Source organism: Crocodylus siamensis, chromosome 5, assembly GCF_052110815.1.
Source record: "Crocodylus siamensis isolate JL-2025a chromosome 5, ASM5211081v1, whole genome shotgun sequence".
NCBI classification, from domain to species: Eukaryota; Metazoa; Chordata; order Crocodylia; family Crocodylidae; genus Crocodylus; species Crocodylus siamensis.
The window spans coordinates 23,507,415-23,527,915 of record NC_143399.1 but is presented as its reverse complement, the minus strand read 5'-3'; the positions used below and the strand labels follow the sequence as shown (position 1 = coordinate 23,527,915).

General features: G+C 42.1%; 1 protein-coding gene across 8 annotated transcripts in view; it reads left to right on the top strand.

Moving 5' to 3' along the window:
- USP33 (ubiquitin specific peptidase 33) overlaps window positions 1-20,501 on the top strand; it is a 60,791-nt gene that overhangs the window by 22,927 nt on the left and 17,363 nt on the right. For 7 of the 8 annotated variants that reach the window (XR_016442597.1, XM_090049180.1, XM_090049178.1 and 4 more), the window contains 12 exons: window positions 225-294; window positions 1,590-1,703; window positions 3,266-3,344; window positions 7,360-7,780; window positions 8,196-8,294; window positions 10,178-10,267; window positions 11,557-11,669; window positions 13,333-13,505; window positions 13,640-13,710; window positions 15,035-15,068; window positions 17,638-17,683; window positions 19,463-19,643. Coding sequence is in view for 7 of the 8 variants with exons in the window: in XM_090049180.1 (XP_089905306.1) it covers window positions 225-294; window positions 1,590-1,703; window positions 3,266-3,344; window positions 7,360-7,780; window positions 8,196-8,294; window positions 10,178-10,267; window positions 11,557-11,669; window positions 13,333-13,505; window positions 13,640-13,710; window positions 15,035-15,068; window positions 17,638-17,683; window positions 19,463-19,643 (1,491 nt within the window). In the remaining variant the exon portion in view is untranslated. The remainder of the gene's footprint in view (window positions 1-224; window positions 295-1,589; window positions 1,704-3,265; window positions 3,345-7,359; window positions 7,781-8,195; window positions 8,295-10,177; window positions 10,268-11,556; window positions 11,670-13,332; window positions 13,506-13,639; window positions 13,711-15,034; window positions 15,069-17,637; window positions 17,684-19,462; window positions 19,644-20,501) is intronic. The other variant, XM_090049183.1, reaches the window with a different exon arrangement.

The window sequence follows — 20,501 nt, the reverse complement described above, 5'->3', positions numbered from 1 at the left end:
ATACAACCAATATGTCAGTGTACTTCTAACAATATTTACTCTGGGATATAATGTATTTATTGTCCAAGAATCAAATTCTGTTTTCAGCTGTACCTTTGCAACAACATTGGCTTTAAAGTGTAGCTGTGTAGAATTGGACTAGTATGTCTCTTGATTAAAAAAAATGTTCTTTTTTTAATATATTTTCCAGAAAGCTAAAAATGTAACTTTTTCTGTTCCCACAGGTCTTACTGGTTTGAAAAATATAGGAAACACTTGTTACATGAATGCAGCTTTGCAAGCTCTTTCCAATTGGTAAGGAAAACAGCCATTAAATGTAAACTTAAATCTGGTATGAAGATATACATTCTTCAGTGATCAAACCCCTCTAAAACCAAAGTAGAAACATTAGTGGGGGGAAAAAATCATACCTCTGTAGACTTCATTCTAAAATGTTTGATAGCCTCAGTCCTGTGACCCTTGATTACATTCTTCAGTTCCTAGGATCCAAGTCTCAAAAACAGATCAAAGTATTTCAAGATCCTAGTTAAATACTAAATGTTGATAAAGAGTGATTAGGAATTCAGTGAGACATAATTTAGAAGGCTTAATTTCTAATCTTATTTGCAAGTCAGAAAAGCCAGCATAGCCATATTTATTTGGAAGTGCTTTGAAAATTAGGGGTTTCCCACTTACTGTTTATTTAATGTTTCTAGTGATAAAATAGATTAAATGACTTCTCTCTGTGTAGATTGCCAATTAATGTATTGATTTAGAAGATATAGTTGATTTTCAATCTTTGTATTTATGTACAAACACCAAAAACATAATTAGACACTTCTCTTATTAAGTTAATGGTTTGTTGCTTAGCTACTGTTTTTTGTTTGCAACTTTCCCACCTTGAAAACCATGGTAAAGGACTGGGTTAGTACTAACGCTTAGTTCATACATCATGTTTTTTCCATCAGTGAATGTCAAAACATTCGAAAATGGAGGTATCATTACCTTTATTTTATCGATGGGAGAAACTGAGACAGAATGACTCATCCAAGTTGTCTCAGCAGAGAGAATATAAGCACAATCTTCTGAGTTCCTGTTCAGTGCACTCTTTACTTCCCATTAATTGTTCTTAGGCCTTGATGTGCATTTATTTGTAGGGAAACAAAGGCATGTATTCTAGCTAAGGGGCTCACCTGGGGTTGCTCTTTCCCTTCATCTGCCCTCAAGGGAGACTGTGTCAGGAAGCCCTGATCACTGACTTCTTGCCTGGTTCCCCCTTCCCTGGCAAGGACAGGTTGTCTTTGGCAGCTGCTCCTCCAGGACCCAGACCCAGATTAGGAGCAGCAGCTGTCGGACACCACCGCTGCAATTCTAGCATCTTTACCAGATATTAGGATTTATGTGGAGGGAGAAGGTACTTGCTCCTCCCATATAGTTTCCCATGTAACTGAGTAGCTGAATATGTCCTGAAGGCATAAGAAATAAATCATTGTGTTTAGATGTTAATGAGGTATTGACCAAGACTAATTATTATGAGTAGGGGGAATAGGAGCTCACCCTTTTCTTAGCACCACTTTAAATTAATGAGGGTTTTTCTTCCTTATTATCAGTCCGCCTTTGACACAGTTTTTTCTCGACTGTGGCGCCTTAGCTCGAACGGATAAGAAACCAGCAATTTGTAAAAGTTACCTCAAGCTGATGACAGAACTTTGGCACAAAAGCAGGTATGCTGTTGTTTCCCCTGCAGAACATATTATAAGTAAACTTCACATGGTAGTACAAGCCAGGGGCAGATTTGTCTTTTCTGATTTTTCAGAAGAGATATTACAAAATCTGGAAGTTTCATTTTAATTGAAAATAATAACTCTAAATTGGTATGTGTTCAGTTTCAGAAGGCAGCATTTATTTTAGTGCAAGAGGTACACAAGAGGCTTTTCTGTATATATAACGTGACACTCGAAGAGCATATTGCTGAGTCTCAAATGTGTCCAACTTGCCTTCAAATTTAGTAGTGATTTTTCTCTTACATGATAACTGAAATGTCTTGATATTCTGCAGTTGAACCCATAATCATGAAAAACGGCTTTATGGTTTTATATTGACTTCCTTAGAGTCTTAGCAGATGTTATTTTATATGCAAGGTTAACATGACAAAATGTGAATGGTCACACACACACACACACCATTTGTCACGCTATAAAAATGACTAACTCGTCACAAAAATGGCAGGTTGACAACAAAGAGGTTTCTGTTTCAAGCAGCAACTTCTTTGCCTTTCCAGGACAAGTTTAGTATTTAGCCAGGTCTTAGCCCCCCCCTTCCCCCCACCCCTGTTTCACAGTGCTCTGCTCTGCCTCTTCCCCGCCAACGGAGAGGGAGGGAGGGAGAGCATCTGGCTTCCTGATAGCTATCTCCCTACTGGGCAGGCTGTCAGGAGGCTTTCAGGCTGCTCTGTCTCTGTTGCTACTGAGTGGCAACAGGGACAGGGTTGTAGTGTAGGCAGCTGTCCATTTGGCCTCCTGCCACCTGTGGCAGCATGCAGGCTGCCCTGTTCCTGTTGTTGTGTGCTGTCAGGAGCCTACTGGACAGTTTCCCTGCCTGGTCAGCCCTTGCTGCGCCAGAGTGGCTTGCAAGGTGCTCTGTCTCTATTGCCACTCAGTGACAAGGACAGGGTTACAGCAATCACAGACTCGGCAGTTTCCTGTCCCATCATTGCCTGAGATGGCTGGCTGGTAATTATGCACACACAAGGGACTGTGTATGCATAAGGGACTGCTGTAGTAACAACAGCCCTAAACCAAAGACCACTGGATCCACCTCTGGATGCTGCAGCTGGTACAGTAGTAACAGGCTCACTGACATGGTTTCAGGATCAGCTATCTGGCTCACTGACTAGCTTCTCTGTGGGCAGAGGGCCCTGAGGAACACCCGTCCTATCTCTCTGGGGGCATTCGTCCCGTCTCCCCGTGGCTGGAGACTGTGCCTTTGGGGCAACTTTGTCATATTCTAATCTCATTCTAAGCCAGGGAGCTGTGCACATGTACCTACACATAGCACTCGGTATCTTGTAGTGTTATAAACTTTGTCACTGTACGATAGTAATGTTTACCAGGACTCTCATGCAACAAAGCCTCCCAAGTGGCAAATAACGGTGTCCTTTTATGAAAATTTGTGCAATGAGTTTCCAGTGCCTGCGTTCTAATTTACTTCCTAATAAACAGATCCCAATGAAGGTAGAAAAATTGAAGTTCACTTACAATTTTACCTTTTTTAACCTCTCTCCCAGACCTGGTTCCATTGTTCCCACAAATTTGTTTCAAGGAATTAAAACGGTTAATCCAACGTTTCGAGGCTACTCCCAACAGGTAAGATTTTCTAGCCTTTTACTCACTATTAGAACAATGAAATAGAACTACAAGACTCGGGTAGGTTCAAATGTAAGATTTAAAGCATTACACATTAAAATATAGTTATTTAAATTACATTAAACGTAACCCTTCTTACTTTTTATATGCTTTTTAGGTATATATCTCCTAACACTCAACAGGTACATCCACACATGCAGGCACGTGCGCTTGCAGCAGCTGAAATAGAAACAGCACAAATTTGAGCTGTGGCCTTTTGCCTTAGCACACGTGCCCAGACATGCATTTTGTTGTAGAGCAAATTGTGCCACTTGGGGCAAAATAACCATGCCTGGCTCGTCCCAGATCTGCAGCCAGCAGGAGCTAGAGGCTGGGACCAGCATCTGTTCTGGCCCTACCAGTATAAAAAGCTGCCCTGGCAAATAGCTGAGGGCTACTCACTCTCAGGAGCTTCTGGGGCCCAGTACCTGGGGATACTACACCTTATGCTAGCTGGACTGCTGAAGCAACCCTGGGAGTTCCCTACACCCTCTACCCACTGCAGCAGTCTAGCAGTGGCAGCTGCTGCCTGGCTGTGACCTGCTGCCATGTGTAACACCATATGCCCCCAAGGCTGCACGCCTGTCAGACCCAAATGGAGACTTCATAACCGTTAGAGGCATCTGCACCTCTGGGCCAGCTGCAAGTAGGCTGTGGCTGCACAGTTGGTCTTTGAGGCACTACTGCCATATGTGCCACCACCTGGCCATCTGGGCAGCTGTCTCCCGGAAGATGTTCTCAGTGTGGTGGCCTGCTTTGAACTAGCGAAGAATGTCCTTTTCGACTCAAGTGGCCAGGAGGTCAGCTACCTCCAGCTGGGTCCCAGGTGCCAACTCTGAGTAGGCTCCTCTGCCGGAGTCCTGCCACCTGCCTCACTAGCAGGAATTCTGATACTCCGTATTTAAAAACTGCAAAATCCCTGATTTAAAAAAAAAAAAAATTAAAAAATTCCAAGGTCACTCTTCAAAATACCCCAAAATCCATGTTCTTCCACAATTAAAACAAGAGAGAGAGAGAGAAAAATCGGTTGGGTAATGTTTTATTGATATATTTACAATTTGGAAGCCTACCACTGCCTCTGTCATCATAATAAAATAAATTCTAAATATCTGTACAGTTAGGTATTTACTTTCGGCTTTTTTGTCATAGAAAAATCAGAGCTGCCCATACCCCCTTTGCTCACCAAGGTGTGCAGCACTGAGCAGCACTGATATACCAGTGCCCTGCGCCAGTCCCCTCACTTCTGACCCACAGGACCAGGTTTGGGGGGATGGGGTGGAGTTTGTGGGGGGACTGAGTGTGGGGGGGCAGATGGAGGGGACTGCTTGGGGGGGGGGTGGCTCACTTGCCCCTCACAGCCTTCCCACACAGCTCATGGACTGCTCCCAACAGGGGCTACAGCCCATCAACAGGGGCAACATGGCCTCCTGCAGGGGCTACAGCCCCCAAGTCCCTGCCACCTGCTCCCAACCCCCTGCCCACTCCCCCAGCTCCTCACACTCACCAGCAGTAGCAGCAGCCATTGGGGCCACTGCAGGACCTCATGGCTGGGTGGCGCTGTGTGCTGTCAGGCAGCTCGGGGCCACTGCAACAGTCACCCAGGGCTTGGCACCACTCAGCCTGAGCGGCCCTGAGCTGCCCAACAGTGCACGGCGCCACCTGGCGCCCTGCAGCTGGGACCGAGCCCCACTGCCCCATGCTGCGCGGGGAGACTGTGTCGTGAGGCCCCAAGTGGCTCTGATGGCTGCTGCTGCAGCTGGTGAGTGTGGAGATGCTGGGGTTGGGCAGGAGCTGGGACCAGGCCAGGAGGAGCTGGGGATGGGCTGGGACCAGACAGAGGAGCAATCAGAGCTGGGAGAACAATTGGGGAGCTGTGGTTGCTTTGCTGTGGTTGGGTCATCCCCCCCCGCCCCCCCCAGCTGCTTACCCAGCTGCTTACCTGTCACAGAGGTTAGGTGCCTGCAGCCTACATCGCTGTTTGCCCTGCACGGGCAGAAAGCATGCCATAGAGAAACCCTGGCTGGCTAGCAGAGCAGCTCTGTGGAGGACCTGAGCCTCCAGTTGCCTCAGGGCACTGTTCAGGAACGTGGCCTCCCCCCCCCCCCTTGTTTTTTTCTCCCTGGGGTATTTTTTTAATACCTAGATCTCCATATATCAAATTTGCCCCCGCACTGCAAATATACAGCACGGGGAATGGGTTTTTTTGTTCCTGGCGTGCATCTTACAGTGTCACAAAGGGCTCTGAGACACTGCAAGTGGCACGTGCAGGCTCATGTGGACGTGCCCAGCTTCTCTTAATCACAGTCTTCCCTACTCAGCCTAGGTAACAACTGCTGAAGAGCCTTGTGACTGTTATGAATGCCTCCTTTTCTTGTTTTTTGGGAAAAGCAGTGGAGTGGTTAATGCCAAAAACACCTCTTCACCTGTAGTAAAGGTGACATACAAGCAGTTCCAGAAAATGGCACAAGGGTTTTCCTAGATAAGAGTATAGCAAAGCAAGTTTTTACCATGTTCATTTCATCCTGTAACATTTTAAAACTGAGCTTAGGTTTTGCTTGTTTATTTTTCTTGTTGAAGTGGGGAGCGCTTTATGCAGCTGTTTTAAAGTATTTGTAGCAGTCAAGAGTTACCTATTTGGCATGTGAAGCCTTAGAACTGATGCTCATGCCTTTTAGGTATTTTCAGCCATCTCTTGTGCTGTCCCCAGCAAGCACTTTTAAGTTTATTCTTGAACATGTTTCTTCCTTTAGGTCTAGCTAGAAAAGTGACAAAATCATTTGCATCCTTATTGACCTCTGGTTCTCAAGAGTGATGTAGTCTCTCTGTGCTAGAACATTTATCAGGAGATATCTAGACCCTACTTTGACCCATCAAAACAAGTCATTGTTGGGTTCCCCAGTGACTAAACACAGCAACTCTAAAATAACTTTGATATGCGGAAGATCATTTGTGTTCAAACTTTGTCTAACCTCTCACCTAACTAGGTCTAATAAAATGTATTACCAAAATAATCCTTGCTTAGTCCTGGCTGACAGTAGTTGCTCTCCAACAGCCTAATATTATCCTGGTCAGCTTATTTCTAGTCTGCAGAAGAATAAATTTTTTCACTTTCCAATCAAGATTGGGAAATCAAAAACATTCCTTAATTTATAATCCAAATCTCCATTGTTCTCTTTCTGTAAAGGACCAAACATTACAAGTGATTTTTAGGTGCATGTGTATATATGCATAAATCATTAGCCAGGGAGAGGCTCGCTTAAAACCAGTTGGTGACAGCACTTCTAACTTGTAAATGAACAACAAAATTGTTACACATGCCAGGCTCTAGTGTCAGCCCACCACTGCTGACCTTCCCCATCTCAGCTTTTTTTTTCCAGACCACCAAATCAATCTGTCTTGCTCACTTACTCTGTTTGGGACTGAATGACCTAAGTCAGCAGTGGCATTGCTACTGCTCCCATAAGAAGCTGCTGCATTGCTGCAGATTGAATCTGCCAGTCCACTCTTCTTCTTATGCACAGGCAGTGCTGCTCTGATGCAGTTGGAAGACTGAAGCAACTTAAACCTGATTGTTAGGAAGGTGCAAATATAATTTCCATGATCAGATCAGATAAGGCCCTGAAAATATTATAATGTAGGTAGATTTCTTTCCATACCTTTTTGTTGCTTTCACAGCTAGAGTCTAAGACAGTTGGTGGTTGCTTACATCACTATGCACTTTCCCAATTTAAAGTAAGGAATTCATACAGCATAAGTTTTTGTGATGAGTGAAAGTAAGGAGGAGTGTTATTAAGTAGCAATCTTTGTGACACAGAAAAGAAACATGAATATTGTTTGAATTGTCAATCAGATTTTTTCACACCTTGAACTATTGATTTAATAGCCAGCTTTTTGTGGTCATGTCTTGTCACCACTATGTACATATCTTCCAAATAGACAAGGACAATATTAATTAACTTTTTTATTATTATTTCAGGATGCACAAGAATTTCTGCGTTGTTTAATGGATCTGCTTCATGAAGAGCTAAAGGAACCAGTCATGGAAATAGAAGATGTCCACCCTACAAGTGTAGAAGAAAACATGGAAGAAGACAAAAGCCAATCAGATCTGGATTTCCAGTCTTGTGAATCTTGTAATAGTAGTGATAAAGCAGAAAATGAAGCCAGTTACAAACCCCTCATGGAAGATCCTGCAGAGTCTGCTATGTTAATTCAGGATGATGAAAACCACTCTCTCATATGCAGAGATTGGCAGAAGGAAAAAATGCTCTGTAACAAGCTTAATCGAACAAATTCTATGGAAGTCTTAGAGAAAGACGCACACAGTGCTTCAGAAACTGCTGAATTTTTAAACAACCAAGGAACAGTTAAAGTACAAATACACAGCAGACTTTCAGGTGACTATATCAAGCTGCAATGTGTAATTGTAATGTCATAGTATTTACTGAAGTGCTTATAGAAGTTAGAACGAAAATACTGGATCTAAAACTCGGTATATATCCTAATATGTTTCTAAATTGGTTCATTAAGGTCAGCACAGTGATTATGTGTTTTGTTACTGCTTTGAAATGCATTAAACACTATCAACTATTCAAGAACTACAATGGTTGAAAGGCTCCAAATATATTCTTATAGTGACCTTTGCTTATTATTGCCACTTTTCCAGTTGATGAATTCAAATTTAGTTTTTATTGCTCAGTGCTTAATCAGAAATCCAGTGGTGTGCTGAAATATAACTTTAATTATTGCCATTATTCAACCTGGCATAATTGTTTTGTTGGAAACTGTAATAATACAGATTTCTAATTTCAGACTACGCTGCTGGTGACGTCCACACAAATGATCTGTCTGCAGCACAAAGTCCTCCAAAATCAGTCTCATCATGGTCACCGTTGGCACCATCCCACAAAGGTACCTACTTCTTTTTCACTTTGCACTGCACTGCTTATTAGTGTTTTGTCCTTTATTGTATTCTTTTTGCATCAAACAGTGATACCAGAGTGCAAAATTGTTCACGTGATTTTCTTCACTATAGCAAGATGCATATACAGGCAGATGCACCCTCTTGGTGCTGCAGTTGTTTTTGCTTCTTAATTGTTGAAGCATGGAGCAGTATTTTTCAAGGTCTTTCTTTTAGAGCATATGATTGGAGAAATGGGTGGGCAGAGGAATGCCTTAAAAGAGAAGGTAAAGGTTAATTTTTATTTTAAAGGAGAACAGTCCCCAGAGGCAACCTATTGTGTATTCAGGAGACAGTATTTCTGGGGAATGGGGCATCAATGATGTCCCCTCAGGGTAAAGGGGCTCATAATATGTTCATCGTGCCCCAATGTAAGTGGTAAGTTGACTCATTTTAGCAGTCCTAATTACCAGGGATCCTTGCTTTCTGTGATTTAAAAAAATTCCAAATTTTTGGTTTTAAAAAAGTAATCCCAAATCCACACTTTTTTCCATGATTAAAATGAAACACCACTATATATAGATTTATATATTAGTGATGTTTCCTTTAAATCATGGGAAAATGTGGATTTGGGGTAACCACATTTTTAACCAAAAACAGGAGATTTTTTTTAAAATTGGAGAAAACCAGGATCCCTGCTAATTACTACACTTATGCGGTATAGTGACGAGTCTGGTTTGGTTCCTTAATTTGTCAGGTTGACCTGTGTTGTCAGGGAAAGAGGTTGATTCTGCGATGGTGTTCCTCTGTCATTACAGTCTCTAGATACAGAATGTATACTTTTGTATCACCTTCCTTTGTCTCTGTAACAAATACCTCTACTCTGTACTTGACAGTTGCTGCTGTCACTGGGCACTTCATAGAATCGATCACAGTGTGGAAGACCACTGATAGGTGTTTCTTTCTTATCCTGTCTTCTGTGTTGACTGGCTCCTCTTCCTTGGTTAGCTGACCCATGAACAGCTTAGCAGAGGAGCATTTTGAAGCCACACCCAAGTATATTCTTTCCCTCTTTTTTCACAGCCTGAAATGCCCCACAAGGTGCTCAGACACAAGTGTGGGTGGGTCACCATTAAGAAGTTTATTTTAGTTTCAGCACTGGCAGTACTGCAGTTTATCACCTGTGGTGTCTTTTCCCCTGGTGTTCAGCCTGACAGCTGGCCCCTCCAGCCATCATCAGGAACCTGTGAACCATCCCAATGGGAATCCACTTCGGTATCCTGCTTCTTTTTTTTTTTTTTTTTTTTTTTTGTCTTTACCCTGCCAAGGGTCTGCTACCAATGGTGTTTGGAACATGGCCAGTGCCTGGCTCTTTATATTCCTTTTGTGCTCATTGCCCATGTGCCATGGTGTAATGCAGTAAACCAACCAGGGAAATTGCTCTGTAATCATTCATGTTTTCAAGTGTGACCCAGAATCTGAACTTCTGCTTCTGTATTCTTAATTGTTGAATCCCTTGCAACTTTGAAGAAAACCTCCAGATGGTGAATCCTGCTGAATTCAGTAGAGACGATAGCTCTTGGATTAATTGATTTGTTTTTCCCATTGGTGTGTCAACACTGAAGTCTAATGACAAATTTAAATTCCAGCATTAAATATTTCAGTCTTAGTTATATTTGCATAAATATTAAGCTTACACCATAATTTTTGTGTGTAGTGAAAGATAGGGGGCAGGAGGTAGTAATCAATTAGTTTACAGCAATCGTGGTTTCCTGGAAACGTAAAATTTGTCCTCTTTAAAGCTAGGTCTCCAAAAAGGAGACTTATCCCCTCTCTGTACCAAAAGCCTGAGCTGCTTTCTGGTTACCAAAAGCTGAATTGTCTCACATTTCAGAGTGTGAAGAGGCCAAGCTGTCAGCAACTCCAACTTCCCCTCCAGCTATGTCTGTGAGAGGATTATGCACGCTGAGCACAACGAACTTTGGTAAGCTGAAAATTGAGGGTTGTTCTACAGCACAGTGTTAAAAAAATCCGTGTACTAGGGTCTGGAAATGGAGCCGTGCAGCGTATTTATACAGTATAAATGGCAGTCTTCTCACAGTGCACATCATATAGGAGAAGAGGACTTGCAAGAATTTATACCTTTTTCTGTCAGTAACTTCAAGTAAAGGCAGAAGTAACTCTGAACCTTTTCCAGCTAAGGAAGAGACGGGCAATTCTGGCTACTGTTAAGAGGGCAAGGAGCCAAGGATATCTGATTAGGAGAAAATCATTTGCTGTATCAACTCTGTTTATCTACAAAACAGCTTTAGAGAATCGTATCCCTTATGGGATGTTGCTGGAGCAAGTTCAGTTTCCCTTTTTACAATTGCTGTAGCCTTATTTCACTGATCTCCATTAGTATTTGCACTCGGAAGGTGAACAGTCTGCTTTCAAGACTCCACCAAAAGGATTTTGGCCAACTGGGTCATTTGCGTTTGTGTGACTTCATGGAGGGAATTTGTAGTCTGTACTTCAGTTTCCAAGTTTTATTCTCTGAAGTATTGGGTCCCAAAGGGCTGCTTTATGTATTCCAGGGATTGTTGCAAATATCTTCAGTGACTGACTTCATGCAGATCAAGACTCAAAATTATTTCTACTCGTTTTCTGATCAGTGGGAGAAAATACTGCTGAGAGCCCTCAGACACTGCTTTGTTTGGTCAGGGATGGGGTTTTTTCCCATTCAGTCAGCAGTTTCTTAGGTTCTGTATTGACCACTGAAAGTTGCATTAATTGTATCCAGCATAATCAATGTTCCAGTATTTTGAATTTGCATAGATTGAGTCTTTTGGACCAGAACATAGTGAAGACCACCTGTAAAGTGGTTACAGTCAAATGGCATTGGCCTGTACACTCTAATGTATAAAATCATGCTGCTCATTGGGAATATTGTTGAACTGGATCTTAATTTAAGACCGGTAGACTAAGAGTGTCAAAATAGCTCCTGCAGCCTGAGTTTTGCTTATTTAAATTATCTCATTGAAAAATCCACTCAGTACTAACCCTTCTGTTTGTCCATATCTACTCCTAAAAGAAATGCCATGGGGCTATAACAGCCTAGCCGTAGGTGACAGTAATCATGTCTACTGCCTAATAAAGTTTGTCCCTTTTTTTCAAACCTAAAAACATGACAACTCATTTTATGCTATTTAAAGGGTTTAGGCAGAGTACGATAAAAGTTGAGCAATATACTTTGAACTATTTTTTAAAACTATTTTTGCCTTTTTGCATTAGTTTCATGTGTGACTTCTCCAAAAAAGAAGAGGCAGAAGCGATACAGGAGTATTATCTCTGACATATTTGATGGGACCATCATAAGCTCAGTGCAGTGCCTGACTTGTGATCGGGTAAGTGTAGTGAGAATAGCCATGTTGTGATATGAATTTGGGTTTGACTATTTATACTAACATACAGTAGTTAACTTCAGTAGTTTGGGTACTAGAGGTGTAATCTTTTTATTGGGGTTTTTTTTATGGCGGACAGATGGTAAGGGTATGGCCACTTTTGAGTTCTGCAATTGTGTTTCTCATTTTGATTCTGTAAGCCTTAATAGCAGCTGTTTCAGCCCTTCATTTACTCAAACTCTTCCTTCTCATATGATACTAGAAAAATCATAAATATACCTGAAAGTGAACAAAACTGTCAGGTTTAATTTGCAGCTATTTTTCCTCCAAGATTAGTAGTTGTCTTTTTCCTCTAATCACCTAATAACTACTGCTCTTGGCTTCTTGTTGTTGGATAAATTATTTGAATGGCCCACAGTTCATTATTATATTATAGCCAGTCAGTGTGTGCATAACCATGGCTCAAAGTTTCATGGGTAAGAGATGAGTGAGCAGTTCTGGATTAAATAAATTTGTGAGCACTGAATTATGTAAATCTTCTGTTTTTAAACAAGAAAGAATTCTTCATTCCTTGATACACAGCCTTTGCTTATGAGAAGTGTTTCATGACCGTTTTCCTCCCAAGATTGATGAAATATTTTGTATTCTGCTTCATTTAATAAAAAAGCTAATCATGATTACTCTAACACTCTCATACACTTATCTTGAGGAAAAAATACTACTTTCACATAAAATCATCTAATTACTACATCAGGTTATAAAAGGCAAATAATTAAATATGGTATATTTTCAGAAATACAGAAAATAATTAATTTAATTCAGGCAATAATTTAATCCGTACCATTTTGGAAGTTTCATCAAGCAAGTTAGATGAGAAAATTCAGCGCCTGATTTTAAAAAGAGTTTTCAAAATTATTTGACCTTCTGATTTGCCTCACAAGTTTTAGTTCTTTGCTGGAAAGTGTAGTATTTATGTCATAAAAAAGACACCCTCCACTTAGAGAATCATGCCCCATTTGTTCAGAGAGCCCCTCAAATAGTAACTGATAATTTTAGAAACTTGTCAAAACTATTTTGGAAAGAAGTCTTAATAACCTGCTTCATTTTGTTGACAGGATTCCCAAAAGTTAAATATGCCAGTGCTTATTTCTGGGGCCAAATACTAAGTGAAATATAGTCAAAGTAACTTGAATAACATTTTTAACCTAGTGCCCTTGATAGGCTGCCTCTGGAGAAAATTTCACAGTCCTGCACCACTGTCATCACCTTCAAGGGGAACCAGCTGGGATGTATAAAAGAACCATTGTTATTACTTCAGGTATACAAATGCCACGTGTTTTTTTTACAAGTCTGCTCTTACAACAGATGTCCTTTCACAACATCTGGTGAAGTAAGCAGTTGCTTTAAAAAGCTTTTTTACGTTTGATTTAGTTGGTCTGTAAAGAGCAACTCTACCCTGCTTTATAATAAATCACCAGAGCGTGCCATCTAGTGAAATTTTTGGAGTAAAACTCTACATCTTCAGTTGGCAGTCATTCCTTGGTTGAACTTTCCCATATCAAAAAACAAAGCAATGAAAACTGATGGACTTTTCAAGAATTAGGTCAGCTTATTAAAAGAAATAAGCTATAAGGAGTCTAATTTTCCTCTTTGTTTTTTGTTTCAGGTGTCTATAACTCTGGAGACTTTTCAGGATTTGTCTTTGCCTATTCCAGGCAAAGAAGATCTTGCTAAACTGCATTCTGCAAGCCATCAGACTTCTCTGGTCAAAGCAGGGTCATGTGGAGAAGCATATGCCCCACAAGGGTGGATAGCATTTTTCATGGAGTACATTAAAAGGTAACTCACTTTTGTAGTGCTTGGATTTTAAAATGGCTGTTTCTGCTCTTCAAGCAGAACATTTGTTTTGTTTTTGTTTTTTGCGGGTTTTTTTATCAACAATGTTTCACGTTTGTTGTCTCACGTGTTCCTAGCTGGTTTTGGGGTCCAGTTGTAACCTTACAAGACTGTCTTGCTGCCTTTTTTGCCAGAGATGAGCTCAAGGGTAAGTCTAAATTAAATCTAATATGCTTCCTTAGTTAAACCAAAACTTAAATAATACCATTTGTTCTTTTTTTAATTAAATCAAATTATATATCCCATGACCTGGTCTAGGATCAATTATTGCAGAATGGCTAGTGAGACTGAAGTTTGAGGGAAGAATTTTCCATGTAAATTTACTTGGTAATACTAGTCACAACTGGATTCCTCTGAACTAAATAAAATCAGATGAAGGTTCAGAACAATTTCTGACTAGTAGTTTTCTTTCTCAATTCTGTCGTGACTACTATATTGTCTGAATCTGGGGTTTTGCTTCTTATTTTGCCCTTAACATATACACTGTTTAGGATTAAACGTTCTTTTTTTTTTTTCTTTGGACTCTACTTTTTCTTTAATGGTTGGGAATATAAAACGTAAGAACCCTGTGATACATATATTTAATTCAATGCTAAAATTTTCCCTGGAGCAGAGGTATCAAATTTGTCTGGCCCCATGAACTGGATGAGTGGCATAGGACTGGTCCACAGACTGGATCAATGTACTGTGTACTGGATCAGTGTACTGGATCAGGCCTGTTGCCCCTCCCCATCCCCATGCTAGATCCAGTACACACAGCATCTACTTCACCCAGTCCAGGACCCAGCAAGAGGAGTCCTGGCAGGCTTGTCTGCTGCTGCAGGAGCAAGCTGCAGGGCTCCAGCCCCACTGCTGTCACCTGGGTGCTTAGCAGCCAAGCTGAGAAGAGCCAACATGCTGGAGCCCAAGCAGCTCTGTAGCTTCTTTCTGCGACTACAGCCAAGTGACCCTGGTGAGAGCAGCAGTGCTGGAGCTTGTTCCTGCAGTAGTGAGCAAATGCCCAGGCAAGAGTTGAGGCACTGGATCCTGAGTAGTACCACAAGAAGGAACCCTGGCATTGGTGCTGGGCTACTTCCCTCGGCCCTACTGTGAGGCTTCAGCACTTTGGCTCTCACTTGGCTGCCACCATGGGAACAAGCCACAAGCTGCTGGAGTTCTAACACCAGTGGGTTTTGCCCAGGCACTTAACTGCCACTATGGAAAGGTCCCAGTCACAGCCAGAATCGGAACAAAAGTCTTCAGGCCGAGTCATTCATATCTGGTCCTTGGTCCACATGTTTGACACCCCTGCCCTAGAGCAATCCAGAGTCTTGAGGCTATGAACACGTGTAACCCTAAAAGTGAAATATTTCTGAAATTATTCTGACACATCCAAACTAATGCAAAGGAAAAGCACAATTGTAGTTAGATGGTTTGAAGGATAAAACATGAAGTTGGAGAATAATGCTATTTCCTCCTCCCACCACTTGCAGGTGACAATATGTACAGCTGTGAAAAGTGTAAAAAGTAAGTAACTTTCTACTCTCTTTGCTTTAATGTGTCTTGTTCTCACATTCTCTATAAACAGTTTATGCATGGAAATAAATGCATCATATAATAACCTTTTAAATGGGAGAATTCTGTCTTTGTGACAGTCTTAATGACAAGAATTTATGAGGATCTTTTTAAGTTATTTGGTTCTATACATGTAGTCTAGTAGCAGTGAAGGTGCAGCAGATTGCAAGAGCTGGAGGGATGACACTGCCATGTAAAGGTCATTTCATTTAACTGTATGACAACTCTTTGAATGGTAGAATCAGGATCATTCGTATATGGGTTGTTCACCACCCATTTGGTTCTCAGCCAGTTGCTAAACAAGGGACAAACCACTCAGCTGATTATTTCACCTTTCACTTCAAAAGGTACAATTTTTCCATTTTGCTGTAACTCAACTGTGGTTCTGTTTCAGCTGCTTAGAGAAATAAATGACACAGCTAGCAGCTAAAGCAGCTTAGTGGTCCCATTCACTTGTTCTATCTATATATGTCCCCATCTAGTTCACAAACCATCATCTTGGGAAGGGGCAGTAAGGAATCTGACTCTGCAAAGAATCCACATTCTGCTATACTTATAACTGTTCTTTAATGGTCAGTTAGTACCCCTCTAATACAGGGGCGGGCAAAATGCGTCCCAAAGGCCAGACATGGCCTGCCAGGCCATTCTATCCGGCCCGCAGGGCCCCTAAAAATTTAGAAAGTTAATGTTTATCTGCCTGTCATACAGCCCTTGATGGCTTGCCAAAACTCAGTAAGTGGCCCTCCACCCAAAATAACTGCCCACCCCTGGTCTAATACATGATTAGAAAAAAAAAAATAGGGCTGTCAATTAATTGATGTTAACATGCGTGATTAAAGCTAGAACTAATTAACATATTAATTGCACACATGGTTTTGGAGCCTGTGCCTGAGCTCTTTGTCACCACCACCCCTGGGCAGTGTAGAAGTGCTGCAGGGCTACCCCAGGCAAGAGCTCTGAGCTGCTGCAGGGGGAAGGGGGGCAGAGGGGAGGAGGGGGGCCAGGGTTGATGTGTCCCTGGGGCTGGGCTGGGGCAGGTCATGGGACAGAGCTATAGGCGTCTTGTCCAGGGACAGAGGGGAGGGGGTGCTCCCTGCCACTGTGCACACCCCAGAGGAGACATATGGGGTATGTGCCTCCTGAATTTGTGCACTGGGTGGAAGTGGGCTGCCAGCTGCAGGCTGGGGCTCTGCACCCTGCTGTCTTAGTGTCGGGAGCTTCACACTGGCTGCCTCCCTGCCTGCCTGGTGGCAGGAGGCACAATATGGCATTACACAGGTCCCAGGGCAAAGGCAGCAGAGTGCTGAGCCCCAGCCAACAGCCTGCCTCTGCCCCTCACACTTCCCCCAGGAGCTACCTCCACACTCTGGATGAGCCACCTGCGGCTCTGTCCCACAACCCACCCCAGTCCTGGGATTTCATTCACCCCTGCCCCCTTCATCCCTCACCATGGGGGCCTCTCTTTCCTACCCCCCACAGTCCTTTTTCTCACCCCTCCCCCTCCACAGACTTACCTGCTGCTGCTGCTCTACACATTGCCAGGCTGCATTCCTGTAGGGTTACCATTTCCAGTTTCAAAAAAGAGGACACATGGGGAATGGGTAATCTGATTGGGGGGCAGTGATGTGCCCTGCCCCTCCTTCCCAAGCCACAGGCCACCCAGCCTTGTTGCTCCCCTGACTCCTGACCCACAGTACCCCACATACTGCAAGGGCACGTGGGGGTCCCCCCTCCCCAGGCTCCAAACCCCACACACAACCACAACTGCCCACATGTTCACAGATTGCCCCCCCACCCCCACCATACAAAGTACCTGCATAATTTTGTATCATTTTGAATTTTTCTGTGCATAATTTTGAGTTTAGCTGTGTGATTAAAATCACAATTAATTGTAACTAATTTTTTTGATCGTACAACTAATCATGATTAAATTTTTTAATTGTCTGACAGCCCTAATAAAAATAAAGGCACCTAGAAGTTTAGCACAATAATAGTTGCTGTTTATAAAGTGAAATTATTTTCATGTGCAGGTATCATAATACTGTTTTAATGTAAGAGGGAGAATGCATAGTGGGAATGGGGAATATGTAGAAGAATGGAACTAAAGAATGTATAGTGGGGATGGAGTGTGTTTAGCCCTTGGTACAATTATACTGAGCTACCAGAAATAATTTTTCTTCAAGAATAAGCTAACTTAGCAAAAATGGGAATCAACTCCCTGTAACAGGCTTTCATAACATTTAAACAGTAAATTATTTTCCCATCCAAAAAACACTCATTAGCGAGAGAGAGAGCACATAAAGTAATGGTTTTCAATTATTTAGTGGTACAGATTGTGTATCTGCTTCCACAGCTTTATTATTCATATCACTTTGGCTACTGTATATTTAGTTTGCATTCCAGAAATACTTCAGGTTTACTAATGTAACTCTCAACTTTAAGACTAACTTTTTTGCTGAGTTGGCACAAGGAAGTGTAAAACCTTTCTGGCACTAAATGTGTTTTATTTTTCTGTGCTTAGGTTAAGAAATGGAGTGAAATTCTGCAAAGTGCAAATATTTCCTGAGGTACTGTTAGCACACCCACTTTAGAAGCACTTATTTTACATGCTTAGAAATGTGGCAAGACTAATGATCTGTATAGAAGATGCAGTCGGTCTTGAATATTAAATGATTAAAATATAACTGCATACTTGCATTCACAAAAACCTGTTAATATCTGATTGTACTTTTGTACTCAGCAAGAAGGTGAGCAATTACAAATGGAGGTAAAGTTTAAAAAAAAAAGAAAAGAAAATGCTTTCCTTTCATTCCTGTAGTCAGCTAGTGGAATTCACCTTTACTGGAGGTCATGGAGTTTAAATACTGTAATTGTGCTGGAAATCTTTCCAGTAATGTTTGTAGTTAGCATGCTGAAGACAGTCAAATCTTATGCTTCATAACATCAGCTGATGGCTGCAATATTCAGGAAAGAATCTTTCCCTCGTGACAGCTTGAACAAAGAGTTAAATATGGAAGCATAAGAGTTTTTCCCTTCACTGCAGTATTGGGCATAGCAACTGCTCAGGGCTGGCTTCACAGGTTGCATCTACAAATGCACTTAACTGTGGAGTAGATTAATTAGCTGCAGAGTAAAGCATTACCATCTACAAGTGTGATACTATTTGGCCGTAGTAAACTAACTAATGCTGCTGTAAGATTGCTGTCAGGAACAGTACTATCTTATGGCAGGGTAATTAACTGCATAGTTTCATAGTTTCATAGTAGCTAGAGTCGGAAGGGACCTAGGTAGATCATCTAGTCCGACCCCCTGCCTTGGCAGGAAAGAGCACCGGGGTCAGATGACCCCGGCAAGGTGCTCATCTAACTTCCTTTTAAAAATCCCCAGGCTAGGAGCCTGCACCACTTCCCCTGGAAGCTGGTTCCAGGCCCTAGCCGCCCTGACTGTGAAGTAGCGCCTCCTAATATCTAATCTAAACTTACCCTCCGCCAGCTTGTGACCGTTATTCCTGGTCACTCCTGGCAGCGCACGGGGGAACAGGGACTCCCCCAATACCTGCTGATCCCCCCTGACCAGTTTGTAGCAGGCCACAAGGTCCCCCTTAACCTTCTCTTGTGGAGGCTAAACAGGTTCAGGTCCCGTAGCCTCTCCTCATAAGGCCTGCCCTGCTGACCCTTGATCATACGAGTGGCCCTCCTCTGAACTCTTTCAATTTAAAATACATATGTATTTTGCAATTTAAATACATATGTAGACTCTGACTGCAGGTATAAACTGTGCCTGGTCAGCCCAGCCAGCAGGGGGCCAGACTCCTGCCTGCAGCCTAGCCACACAGTTCCACACTTTCAGCACACTTGTGCGCCAGCCAGCCCCTCTGCTGCCCAGTGCTGCCATCCAGAGCCCAGGGCTGACCCCCAGTGCCCCCGGTCCTGGCATAAACTGCTCTGCTCTGGCTCAAATTGCTGCTGTTCTGGGTACATGTGTAGATGTTGTAGCTGTACCCGGGAGTAGTTTATTCTGGCTTAAACTGCTCCAGAATTTATTTCTTCAAATTAATTGCACGTGTACCCTCAGTGATGATTTTTTGAAGAAATTCCACAAATATGTTTGAGATTCTTTCCCACACCAAAGCTGTAGCAAATTTTAAAATGATCATGATTGCTGCTGTCAGCCACCTTCTGCAATTAGAAGTAAATCCTTCCAACCCATACAAGGGCCTTTGAAATTCCTTATTTTCAAGTGACAAAAGGAAAGTAGGCCTCCTGTAGTGTGTCTGTTAAATACAAAACAGTAGCAGTCCACATTTTAATTAAGTTCTTGACTGTGTCTGTCAATCTTTCTTACAGATACTATGCATTCATCTCAAAAGGTTTAGACATGAGCTAATGTTTTCCACAAAAATTGGTACCCATGTATCATTTCCTCTGGAAGGACTTGATCTTCAGCCTTTCCTTGCCAAAGACAGTCCCACTCAAATAGTGACCTACGATCTCTTGTCTGTCATCTGCCACCATGGAACCGCAAGCAGTAAGCATAAATAAATTATTTCAGAATGCAAATACTGTGATACATGTTTGTGGCATATATTGTATTTATTCAGATACACAACAAGGTTTATCACCTTGCTAGTCCCCCATTGGCAAGGGGGAAAAAAGCCTCTCGTCTTATTATTGCATACAAGGAAATCTCACTAACTACATTGTCTATCATTAAACTGCTGACATTAAAAGCAGCATGTGCTCAGCAATGGAAAGCAAGTATGAGGATGATTAAATTCAAACACCACAGAGCATGACTGTAAAACACATGGCCCATGGGAACTTTTATTTATTGCTGAAGGGAACTTTTATTTACATACTTTTGGACCTTAAAATAAAAAACATGCAGGTGTTTATGTCCTTAGTGCAGATAATCTGAATAAGATGTATGATAACACCCATTCAGTGCAGCCCGCCCCCCCCCCGTACCAACTTTTTTTCAAGACATGCTGTCCCCTCTCTCAGCCTGGAGCAAATGATTAGTGTGGTGCCACCCTCCATGAGATGAAGCCGGACCAAGTTGCCTGCACCTCATCTGCATATAAAGTTTTGGAGGATCCCAGTGTTAGAAATATTATTAAAAATGCATTATCAATAGCAGATTTAGAAAAAACACAGCTGCTAGCCCTCCTTGTCTCCTTAATGGGAGAGGGAAGGGGGGTTGGAAATTGAAAGGAAAACTACCAAAGGCTCTTTGTACTAAGGTATCACTCTCTCTTTGTTCTGCAAATTTACTATCTCTTTGTTACACTAAATCACACTTTCTTTCATGGCTCCCACATTTCTTAGGCTAAGATAAGAGTAATTGCAATCTTAGCCTTGGGGTTGAACCCTTCATAACCTCGGG